General features: G+C 36.2%; 2 protein-coding genes across 6 annotated transcripts in view; one reads left to right on the top strand and one right to left on the bottom strand.

The window, feature by feature from the left end:
- The window catches only part of LOC306988678 (class I histocompatibility antigen, F10 alpha chain-like), a 6,428-nt gene extending 1,686 nt beyond the window's left edge, over positions 1-4,742 (bottom strand). Inside the window, exons 1-4 of one of the 2 annotated variants that reach the window (XM_079593795.1) lie at positions 4,509-4,742; positions 3,973-4,239; positions 1,731-2,009; positions 826-899 (exon numbers count right to left, since the gene is read on the bottom strand). In XM_079593795.1, coding sequence (XP_079449921.1) covers positions 826-899; positions 1,731-2,009; positions 3,973-4,239; positions 4,509-4,557 — 669 coding nt within the window. In that variant the 5' untranslated portion in view covers positions 4,558-4,742. The remainder of the gene's footprint in view (positions 1-825; positions 900-1,730; positions 2,010-3,972; positions 4,240-4,508) is intronic. The other variant, XM_079593796.1, reaches the window with a different exon arrangement.
- Positions 4,446-11,507, top strand: LOC306988677 (major histocompatibility complex class I-related gene protein-like). Of its 4 annotated transcripts, none has more exons than XM_079593792.1 (6): positions 4,446-4,688; positions 5,666-5,923; positions 8,639-8,917; positions 9,307-9,612; positions 9,786-9,899; positions 10,235-11,507. In XM_079593792.1, the coding sequence occupies exons 2-6, from the start codon at positions 5,680-5,682 to the stop codon at positions 10,318-10,320; spliced, it is 1,029 nt and encodes a 342-aa protein (XP_079449918.1). In that variant the 5' UTR covers positions 4,446-4,688; positions 5,666-5,679; the 3' UTR covers positions 10,321-11,507. The 4 variants fall into 4 exon arrangements, with proteins under 4 accessions (XP_079449918.1, XP_079449919.1, XP_079449917.1 ...); XM_079593793.1 differs by having other exon boundaries at positions 4,513-4,992; XM_079593791.1 differs by having other exon boundaries at positions 4,669-4,920.
- Positions 11,508-11,979: the final 472 nt, after the last annotated feature.

The raw sequence follows: 11,979 nt of genomic DNA, 5'->3' as shown, positions 1-11,979 counted from the left end.
TAGGCTACATTCACACTGTCAGTCCAAATCTGATTATTTGTGTATCCAATTGGAATCTGATCTAAAATTATTGACGTTCACACTGTGCATCGCAACTGTTCAGATCCGATTTGTGTGTCCATGCCAGAATATCTGCATCGGTCTCTATGGCAATAAATAAATAAATACGGCAAATACAACAGCAATCGCAATATGGAGTGGTTTGCAATGCAGATGTTGTCTTATTTACAACATGACTTTGTGTAACCGCGCGCTGGACTATGAGGCAGCAGAAACACAGTTGTCGTCTCCGTCGGATTCAAAACACGTCTCCGTTATATTGTCATTTTCTGCTTGTCCGGCACTTTGCAACAACACAACCTTGTTTCTTCAGCGATGTTTCCTATAACAACGTCTAATGTTTACATTTTACGTGGCGTGAGAAAGTCACACAAACCATTCGAAATGCGATCAGAGCGTTCAGACTGAAACGGATTTCCAGAAATGCGATATTAATCATATGAATGTAGCTTGGAAGGTCAGGTATTAATGGACGACGCCGAGTTCACTTGCCAAATAACACATTTTTAAAACATTAGTTTATATTTTAATTAGTTTTACAATCGAAATCTAACGGTTTTAGAAATCCTTTACTAGGTGTCCTACATCACTTTTTAATGGACACCCTGCAGCCAATCAGAATCGAGTATCTAATCTAATCTACCAAACATATTAAAATGTGAGTAAAACGTATGAATGCTTGTGTGATTGCTGAGGACATTCCCATCATCTGATGAAAACACTTGAATGAGAAATAAGAGTAGAGAGACAAATAAACATACTTACTGACTTCATTGCCATTAAAGCACAAATAACCAGGACTACCACCACACACACCAGTTTGTAGTCTTTTGTAGGTTCTTAAAAATAAAAACAAAACACCATTTGAAAACACAATATACAGAAACAGCAATATTAGAAACAACTGAATGATTAAATAAATAATAATCAATACTAAAAATAACAAGTTATTGGTTAGATCCAGGATTATTATCATTAACTATTTGTTTTATTGAAATACAGCTAAAATCAAATTAAATATAAATATGATGAAACTTACAAGTTAATTAGAAACTATCTGAAATAGGTTAAAGCACTAAACTAAAACTGAGCTAAAAAAATTAAACCTAAATTATAAATAAAAACTAATACAAAATTACTAAAACTCAAACAGAAAATATAACAAGAAAACCTCATTTAAAATACGAATACAAAATTATAATAGTGTCATGATCTCTGTGTTAGTCTTTGTTACTTTTGTTTCACTTCCTGTTTTATGTGCCATAGTTGTAGTTTTTCATCTTAATTGATTTGTTCCTTGATTGTTTCTACAGGTGTTTCGTGTTCCCCTTGTTATCCTGACTGCAAGCATGTTTTTCATTTTTTGGCTCAACTATCCCTTTCAACTTGTTAATGTGTGATATTGACTTCATCTATTTGATCAATTTCTTAATGATAGAAACCTATTTGATCAATGTTCCTAGTGTAATTGTACAATCCTATTAGCCAAATGTGGTAAAGATAGGAGAAACATTGTAGTAAGTATATTAAAAAACAAAACCATAAAAAAAGAAGGTTACAGATAATTACTTACATTTATCCATATGATTAACTTAAACATAAACTGTGCTAAGTTTTTGTTTTGATGAAGAAAGTGAAACACCATGACTCATTATAATAGAAAATGGTACCTCTTCTCTTGAAAACCCCTTTCCTTAACTCCAAGAAATACGTCATCCAGTAAACACACTCATGATTGTAGTATCGCTTCAGCAATGTAAACTGTTCGCTGTCATTATTCCACTTCTCCACTGTGGGTATTGCCTGTGGTACGTGTGCAGTGTATCTGCGTTTCCTCAGACGCAGCGTGATGAATTCCTGTCCATCATAAGTGTACCGATCAAACCCATGTGATTCTCCAGTCACATCATCCCAAACACAGCCATAAACCCTCTGATACGTATGAACTCCTGAAGAAAAAAATACAACATTTGCTCTTTTTGTTTAGAGGAGTAGTTCACTTTCAAAAATGTTTTGCTGAATGTCCTCCAAGATGTTCATGTCTTTCTTTCTTCAGTCGAAAAGAAATTTAGGTTTTTGAGGAAAACATTCCAGGATTTTTCTCCAATGGCAACCATCTATCCCAATGTGCAAAAGAAGGTTCAAATGTCCGTCTCAATGCAGCTTCAAAGTCTCGACACGATCCCAGTCGAGAAATAGGGTCTGATCCAGTTAAACCATCGGTCATTTACTAAAAACAAAAAATATATACACTTTTTAACCACAAATGCCCATCTTGTACATCTCTGAGATGGATTATTACGTCATCACGTTGGAAAGGTCACGGAATTAAAAATTAATAAAATAAATAGTAATAAATGAAAACAAAGATGTCGGACGATTTTGAAGTTGGAGGAGAAAATGAGATCCCTACCTTTTCACACCCTATACACCCTACCTTTTTGAACCGGAGTACACAGACAAATAACTTCGATAGATGACGTGAACGTGATGACGTAATGTGTGGCACATCTCAGAGAAGTACAAGACAGGCATTTGTGGTTAAACATTATATATATATATATTTCTTTTTTTAAATGACCGATCGTTTCACTAGATAGACCCTATTTCTCGAATGGGATCGTGTCGAGACTTTGAAGCTGCATTGAGACGGACATTTGATCCTTCTTTTGAACATTGGGATAGATGGTTGCCATTGAAGTCCATTCAGTGTAGAAAAATCCTGGAATGTTTTCCTCAAAAACCTTCATTTCTTTTTGACTGAAGAAAGAAAGACATGAGTATCTTGGATGACATCGGGGTGAGTAAATTATCAGCAACATTTTTTTTGAAAGTGAACTAATCCTTTAATGCACAAGTTAATCTTTGACATTTAAAGGGGTCCTATCATGCCCTTTTATGAAGTCTTGATTTTGTTTTCATGCTTGATTGCTCAAAAAACATTATTACAGCTCCTCTCTCCCCAGTCTGGTTGAACGTGTCGTTTTTTCGAGTCTCTCCTTCCGAAATAAGAAATGTGTTGTGATTGGCAGCGCTTTAGTGCGTGTTCAGGAAATGTCCCGCTCCTCCATAACTGCAAGTTCTTCTCTAATGTAAATATTGAGGATGGCATCAATTTCAAACCAATTCAAGCCATATTCAGACCCTGATAATAGTTACGAACAAAATGATCATGCAGAACGGATTTCATGCACTGACTTTGCAAGCATGGATTTCACAGGATGTTTCAGAGTGGTATGTTTTTTGTATTTTCTTATTCATTATAGATACGATGTTATCCACCATTTAATTGTGAAATTTGTTGGAAAACTAAGGTAATACAAACAGTAATCGATCACAAAACCAGGGTTAATTTTCCTCAGGAGTGGTGAACCATCTTACAAAAGCGTCAGAAAACAAGCTGTTCTCCATAAAATGTGCAGCGCACAGATAAACGTTTGAGTTTTAATGTTCAGGAACAGTGTTTAAAATAAATGTTACACACTAAGTTCGTCAGCCTTAGAAAGGTCAAACAAATTAGTTTTGGAAATGTTGTGGAAAACACTGTCTCTTTGACATAGAGTCAACATTGTCTTCTCTAGCACAGCTCATCCAGACCAGGCCTTGTCCTCTTTTTTGCGTATTCAGTGGGCGGGAATTATTTAAATGATTAACATTATGACTTCATAAGATCTGGAGAAATCACGTTGTAGTCCAAATTAACCGTTTGTTGTAGTTCTTGAAAAGTGGATTCTGTTAAATAAATATCTCCCTTTGGAGGGACTTTGAGCTTTGTAACCCTGCAGATCTTTTTTATGCTCAAACAGCAACATTACACAAAGTTGAAAAAGTGGAAAAGCATAATTGGACCCCTTTAAAATGTATCATGTACATGTACAAAATGTAAAATGTAAAATTAGCATTTTCTCTCACCATGTGTCTGATTGAATCGCTTCATTAGAACATGAATGTTGTTTCTGTAGATCTGCTGTACTTGTTCTCTGATCTCAGTATCTTTTCCCCACATGTATTTATATTTAAAGTCCTCCATCCAGTCCTGTCTGGGAATCATCTTCTTTATGATACTGTCATAATAATCCATCTGATGTCCATCCAGTGTCGTTACAGCAGAAAACTCTGGAGTTCCTGCAGCCGTCTTTCCATTTATTCCAGTGTATGTGGTGATAAACCTGTGTATCTCTGAAAAAACATTGAACAAACAACACAAGACATAAAGCTATCAAAAACATGATTCAACACCATATACAGTGTCATAAATCAAATTACTAATTTGAGTATCCAAATGAATATTATTTAAATTTGAGACACTAATCCCACTGAAATTCTTGGCTTACTTTTAATATTCATGATTAATACTTTTAATACTCATGATTTTCTGTCAGTTTAACACACGGAAGTAGTTGAAGGCCTTGCATGACATTTAAATGACTTTACGAAATGATTCTCACCTGAGTAAACCGAAGGTATGAAGATGAAGAAAATGATGAACTTCTTCATTATGGATTAAAATTAATGTATTTGACCCGCACTTCTTTATTTGTAGTCGTCAAAGAGCGCTGTAAAACACTTTAGCCTTTGCTACATATGAATCAACAGGAAAAACATGCTACTGAGCGAAGCGACAACCTGTGAGTAAAAGTTTCCTCCCTACACTTCCGTATTGAGACGGTTCCTCTAGAGCTGCAGTGACGTCAGTTCAGTAACCGGTTTTACCTGTTGACTCAGATGTAGCAAATGCTAAAGAGTATTTACAGCGCTCTTCGACGACTACACAAAGAATTGTGTCTCAAATACATGGATTTTCATCCATAATGAAGTTGTTCATCATTTTCTACATCTTCATACCTTTAGTTTACTCAGGTGAGAATAATTTCGTAAAGTAATTTAACCGATTAATTCTTACTTCATAAGTCCTTCATCTAGGCTACTTCCGTGAGTTGAACTGACAGAAAATCATGACATGTTTTTAATCTGATCTTTTCTCAAACATTTTTCTTATAATAACCAGGCTAGAACTAGGTAACAGATTTAGTGCTTGCCGTTTCCGTCGTGAACTGAAAAGCAGGATTTTGTTTTGTTGAAGCTACACTGAAATAATTTCAGTATTTTCCATTGATGTGTGTTTATTTCCTGCAGGCAGGTCAATTTTAATGGCAAAACTATAACAAAACTGAGAATAGTCCTATAAGAATGACTAAAGTTATGCACATTTTAATTTTAAATTAAAGAAAATGCTTCCTGTGCAGGTCTAGATGTGCCATGGTTCTGTGAAAGATAGATATGTGCTAAAGTGTTGATTTACATGAAATTTGGCATGAAACTGAAGTTGCGCTAGTCTTTTCTTCCCTATTGTGTCGTATATCCGAGTAATACGGCTTCTGGAATAAGAACAAATGGAGGGCAATTAAAGATGGCAAGGCACATGACTTTAAACAACAATATTGTAGGACATTGTATCATTGCATTCGGACCGAGTGCATGATTAGACGAAAAATGTTTTGGTCCTGAGACTGCCACAGAAGATATGTGTAAATGTTTTTAAATATTTATTTACCAGTTTGAGAACTGTTGTTGAGTTGTTGAATGTGTGTTCAATATTTTTCAGAGTTGCACACCTTCATGGCCGCTTACACTGGCCAGACGGCTGCAGGAACTCCAGAGTTTTCTGCTGTAACTACACTGGATGGACAACAGATCGATTATTATGACAGTATCACAAAGAAGCTGATTCTCAAACAGGACTGGATGAAGGAGTTTGCATCTAAAGACCAGTGGAAGAAATACACTGAGATCAGAGAAGAACTACAGCAGATCTACAGAAACAACATTCATGTTCTAATGGAGACATTCACTCAGTCACAGGGTGAGTAAAAATACATTATTACACAGCTCTCTGAAATGCTTGATTCTGATTGGTCAGTCATGACATTCTAAGGTCAGTTATTCCATGATAATGACCGTCGTCAATAACAATGTATATAGAGCACAACAGTCTGGTTCTGGAAGTAAAAACTCCATTCATTTTCTCCATAGTGAAATAGATTTTTAATGATAACTTTAAAGACAACCTGACTGTGAGCTACGAGTTTGTTTTTACTGGTATTTGCTTCTGCTGAAGCCGCCAGACCGTGGTGAAAAACAACATTACCCATGATGCTGTACAGAAAACTCAAGTCCATTCAAGCAAAACGCACCAAACGATCTCTTTAGCTCCGCCCACTCCCATGAAGAAATGCTAATGAATAATTGAGTCGATCTCTATGCTCTTAAAATACTGAAAGATTTGAATACGTATATATATGCATATTTTGCAATAAACTTAAAATATATAGTTTTTATACATATACTGTAGGCTATATAATCAATTTTTAAATGAGTACTTTTATGTTTCTCCATATTGATTTGATTTTGCTGTTCGCGATGCCTAATTTTTTTCGATTTTCAAATCCTTTTTTTGTTGTTGCTTCAAATAAAAACTTGTCATTAATTACTTGATTGGGATTGAAACTAGAGGTCTGCATATTTTGCGCCGCGGGATTCAATTTCCGACTAAAACACGGTAGCAGTCGGTAACTCTGGTGTAATTTGAACGGGAGCGGTCGGTCATTCAATATCACGTTCCTTAAATAACAATAACATGTTCAATATCACATCCTTTCAGAACAGCATATCTTCGCTTTACTTAATCTTAATCTTATCGACCACCCGGTATACAGCCTGCCCTGCACTCAGGACCGTTATGCACGCGCTGCACGCATCGCATGGACCAGTTCTTTTTGGGTCATGCATTGTATTGGCGGGGTCTGTGCGTGCAGCATGTGCATAACTGTCCTCATATCCATCCTGCTGCTTGCGGGCGGGAGCGGGACATAATATCACAGATCACGGGCGGGAGCAGGACTAAAAATTACAAATCTTTGCGGGAACGGGCGGGAACGGGACTGAACATTGTGTCCCGTGCAGGTCTCTAATTGAAACGACATGGGGGTGCCATGTCGTTTCAATCCCTTTTGCTCATCTTCGGAACACAAATGAAGATATTTTTGTTGAAATCTCAGAGATTTCTGTACCTCTGTTGACAGTCTAAAAAACTACAACTTGCAAACCCCAGAAAGGTAGTAAAGACATCATGAATTTAAGCTAATTCATATGACTCCAGTGGTTTTATGGCTAAAATTGAGAACAAATCCATTTAATTATAGAGACATCAGTACTGGCATCAGTGAGACTGGCCCTCATTCATAGTGCTTTTGCAAAAAGATGCCATTAAACAAATATTTAAAATATACTTGTTACAGTTTGGTGTGTACGCACGAGTGATTTTATTTGGTGCATTCACGGGGTTTGACGCAAATTCACGTTTGACGCTCGAGTTGAAATTTTTTAACTTTGGCGTCAGTTCGCGCCGCGTTAACCAATCAGGAGCCTGCTTGCTGCTGTCACGTGGTGAAGTGATAAACGGGGGCAGGCCCACTTTTCAGTTTATAATGTTATTTTATATGTTCGGCCTCAATAAATTATTTTGTAATAAGACTAAATGCCTGGTGTGGTTCTAATGTACAACAAAGCAAATCTTTTATCACATAAAAAATTTATTTTGTATTGAATGCTATTTATTCCATATTTAAATCTAGATTATATGAAACATTATTATTCTAATGTAAAGACAACCAACATACTTTAGTGTATAAGAACAGTTTGTGTCTGGACAGTGTTGTGTGAGAGAGAAAAATCACAGGACAGGTTAATTACTTTTGGAGGCTGGCTCCATTTATCATCCAAACAAAAATAAATGATTGATTAGGTGGGTGAGGATGAGGGTGATCCTCGCTCCGATGCGTGTTACCGGTAGCTCGCGACACCAGTTATAAAAACACTTGTCTGCTGCTGAAAGCGGCCGTCACACAGGCACAGCTGCTAGCACAGACAGACAACCGCCTAGCACTTGACCCTCCAACAAGAAGCGGATTTCGCCTCGGACGCGCGTCAATTCCGCTTCAAACGCTTGCTTTTTATGCACGTCCTTTTCGCTTTGGACGCGCGAAAGGATTCAAAATGTTCAAGCGTCCAAGTAGACGCTAGATAGACACTAGTAGACAATAGACGCTAATTTTATGCTCTATTCGCGTTTGGTGTGAACGCAGCATAAGAATACTTTCTTAATGTTGTTTCTACAATATTTTGGAGATTCAATGTGAATCTATTACAACATAAAAATATATTAAAACCTTTAATGGTAGGTGCGATTAATTATACAGCAAAATGTGCGATTAATTAATATCTTTTTAATCGATCGATTGAATTGATTGACAGAATTTTCATTTTTGGTTGAAGTAACCCTTTAAAGAAAACGTTTTTGAAATATCTATGGGAGAAATTAATGGTAAAAATTCCTACAATGGAAGTCAATAGGGTCCATTAACTGTTTGGTTACCAACATTCTCAAAATATCATCTTCTGTGTTCAGCAGGTCAGTATGAAGAAATTCATACAGGTTTGAAACAACTTCAGGGCGAGTAAATTGATCTGAAGTGAACTATTCCTTTAAAAAAATAATATCCCTCTCTATCTCTTTCAGGAGTTCATACGTATCAGAGGATGTATGGCTGTGAGTGGGATAATGAGACTGGAGACTCTCATGGGTTTGAACAGTACGGTTATGATGGAGAAGATTTCATCTCACTGGACCTGAAGGAGAACAGATACATCGCATCTGTACAACGGGCATTTCTCACAGCGCTGAAGTGGAATAATGACAGAGCACTGCTTGAATTTCTGAAACATTACTACAATCATGAGTGTGTTTACTGGCTGAAGGAGCTCTTGAAGTTCAGTAAAGATGCTAACAGGATAATAGGTACTTTGTTGTTTAGAAATTTACTTTGTTCACCAAGTAGATCATTTATATACATATGAAGTAGGGATGCACCGATACCGAATAATGACAGAACACAGCTTGAAAACATTAAACAATACTTTGAACATGAGTGTGTTTACTGGCTGAAGGAGATCTTACATTCGCCTAAAGCTACTTTTAAGAAAGCAGGTACAGTACCAGAGTTACCAGGACAGACAGATGATCATTTATTTCTTGCATGTGCAGATCCAGATAAACCATGTTTTAACAGACAGCTTGATAAATCTATGCAGGTCAACTTTAGAGAATGTTAAACTGTGATAAGTAGAAAGTGTGTGTGTTTCTTTCTCCGTTCTCAGTTTTGTTCCCTGTTCTGTGTTTACTTCTAGATCCTCCTAAAGTGTCTCTGCTGCAGAAGAACCTTGAAGATTATGTGGAGTGTCACGTCACAGGCTTTCTCTTCAGAAACACAAGCATCTTGTGGAGGAAGAATGGACAAGCTATGAGTGATTCTAGTAACTTGGTGGAGTCTGGAGACACACTACCAAATGAGGACGGGACCTTCCAGAAGACTGTTACCCTGTATGTCCTTCCTAACAAATGGAAGAAGGACCAGTACAGCTGTGTGGTCGAGCACAAGAGTTTGACTGAGACAATCCAGAAGATTCTGACTGAGGATCAGATCAAGAGGAACAGTAAGTTTAAACATGGTTCATTTTTCTACCCTTACATTTAACTTATTTTAGGGGCTAAACACTGACAATGAGAACGGCTTCACTTTTTTCTGTTTTTGTTTTTAGGTTTGTTTTGTTGTTGTTGTTTGGTGTTTTCGACCATATTATTCATTATGTTTCTCTGTGTGTTCTAGAATCTGCATCAGATGCTTCATATATTATCCCAGTTACTGTTTTACTGATTGTTGGACTGATCGCACTGTTTGGACTGTTTGTACTTTGGAAACTCTGGAAGAAACTCAAACGTTGTAAGTACTAATGACCTGTTGTGAGATATAATTCCTATCATAAGTGCAAATGTTCTACATACGTGTCTGTGTGTGGCGGTACACTGAAGAAGAGTGCAGTGTGTGTGAACCTGTTGCTGTTTTATCAGTTCTGTCATGTTTTTATTCTCTAAAATGATCAACCTATAAGAATTCTGTTGTGTGTGTGTGTGTGTGTGTGTGTGTGTGTGTGTGTGTGTGTGTGTGTGTGTGTGCGCGCGTGTGTGTGTGTGCGTGCGTGTTTGTGTGTGTGTGTGTGTGTATTGATAGTGTTCTTTAAATTTAATTGAAGCACCTCCGTTTATCTCTCTGCACAGGCTACAAGAAGATCAACTGTGAGAAATCTAGTACCTCGTCAGAACATGTACTGTCTCAGGCTCTGGTCTCCACTCCCTCTCCCTAATGTCCGTCCCCTTCAGAAGCCTGTGATTTGTCAGTGAGCGGCTCCCTTCACAGAGAAGAACAAAATCACTCTCCAGAAGCTTCACCTTCACAGTTCCTCACCGGTGGAACGACGACCGGGACCTTTTATGAAGACCCAGAAACATCTAAAGACCTTTAAAGACTCTTTTCCATGAGCATTCAACTACACAACATCTTCGTTATACTTTTACCTTTACTTCCATCTCTAATCTTGACATTTTTGCATTTCTTTTAGAATGAATCACTTTAGCTGCTTTTCTACCGTTGGGCCAAACCATTCACTTTGCTTGACCGTTCTAGCCGGTACAAATACAGTATGATTTAATTTTCCACTGTGGTGCTGATAACAGAGCTCTTTACAAATAAACAATGTGTCAGTTGTTGACTCAGTTTGGCTTGAGAACGGTTTGTAATCGTGTCGAACCAATCTCAAGTGGAAATAAAACCATAACAATTTCTTTCCGTTCTTAGACCCGTTCAGTCCAAAGATGGAAAAGCTTTTTTTGTTGTTTTCCTCATTTGTTGCTTTGAATTTTCCAAATGAGAAAAAATTAAAATATTTTCTTAATTATAATTGTCTTAATTATATTACTTAATGTGCTTTTTTATTTTTATATATAACCTAAAATTCCCATTCTGTTGAAAACAAAGTCCTACAAATCTTTACTAAAAAACAATGTTTTTAGGACTGTCAATAGATTAAAATAATTAATATCGATTAACTACAAAAAAATTATTACAATTTTTAATTTGCTGAATTTTGCCTCTAAATAACAAGTAATAAGTTATTAAAATATGAGCCAATATAATTTGTACCATTTTTATCAGAGTACATTTTCTCAATTGGATGTTTATATGTTTCTGCACATATTTAGTAATTATATGTGTAAGTACTATATATATGTGCTTTATTTCCTGTGGAAATATATGTATATATTTATTTCTGTGTTCTGGATTCAATGATCAGTTTACGTTTCCTCAGTCTAAAGGTTTCTCATTGGAAAGCACTTGTTGATCTTGTGCTTTAACAGCATAAAAATGTTTGACGACCTGTGATCAATCATCATGTATTCACATTTTGTTTCATCACGTTTGTACATTTTGTATCTTTCCTCATTTTGTGCTCTATTAAATAATAAACACATATACTGTGCTCATTTTTGAACGAGTTCAGTCTCTGTCATTAATCTATACATATTAGTTTTAATAGAGATCACTTAATAGAGATTCTGACTAAATGTGTTTTATGGTTTATGCTACACAGATTTGACCTCATACATGTCAACTATGGCACTTGCATATAATTCTTGATATGCAAGACTTAATCTCACATTTAATGATCTAATAAACTAACACCAGACTGTAGATTATGGATCTGAGTTCTTACAGTTACACTATCGGTCAAAAGTTTTGGATCGGTTGTTTTTAAAAGTCTCTTCTGCTCACCAAGGCTGCATTTATTTGATTAAAAATACAACAACAACAACAAAAACAGTAATATTGTTAAATATTATGACAATTTAAAATAACTTTTCTATTTTAATCTATTTTAAAATGTAATTTATTCCTGTGATCAAAGCTGATTTTCAGCATCATTACTCCAGTCTTCAGTGTCACATGATCCTTCAGAAATCAGTAT

This window comes from Phoxinus phoxinus (assembly GCF_949152265.1).
Source record: "Phoxinus phoxinus genome assembly, chromosome: 20".
In the NCBI taxonomy this organism is placed as follows: Eukaryota; Metazoa; Chordata; class Actinopteri; order Cypriniformes; family Leuciscidae; genus Phoxinus; species Phoxinus phoxinus.
The sequence above is the reverse complement of the archived record's forward strand: the minus strand, read 5'-3'. Positions and strand labels throughout refer to the sequence as shown.

Excerpts from the sequence above, each read along its gene's own strand:
- LOC306988677 (XM_079593791.1), top strand. The coding sequence starts at position 4,872 with ATGAAGTTGTTCATCATTTTCTACATCTTCATACCTTTAGTTTACTCA. Across the intron at positions 8,918-9,306 it reads AGATGCTAACAGGATAATAG|ATCCTCCTAAAGTGTCTCTG; the intron begins GTACTTTGTTGT and ends GTTTACTTCTAG. Across the intron at positions 9,900-10,234 it reads CTGGAAGAAACTCAAACGTT|GCTACAAGAAGATCAACTGT; the intron begins GTAAGTACTAAT and ends CTCTCTGCACAG.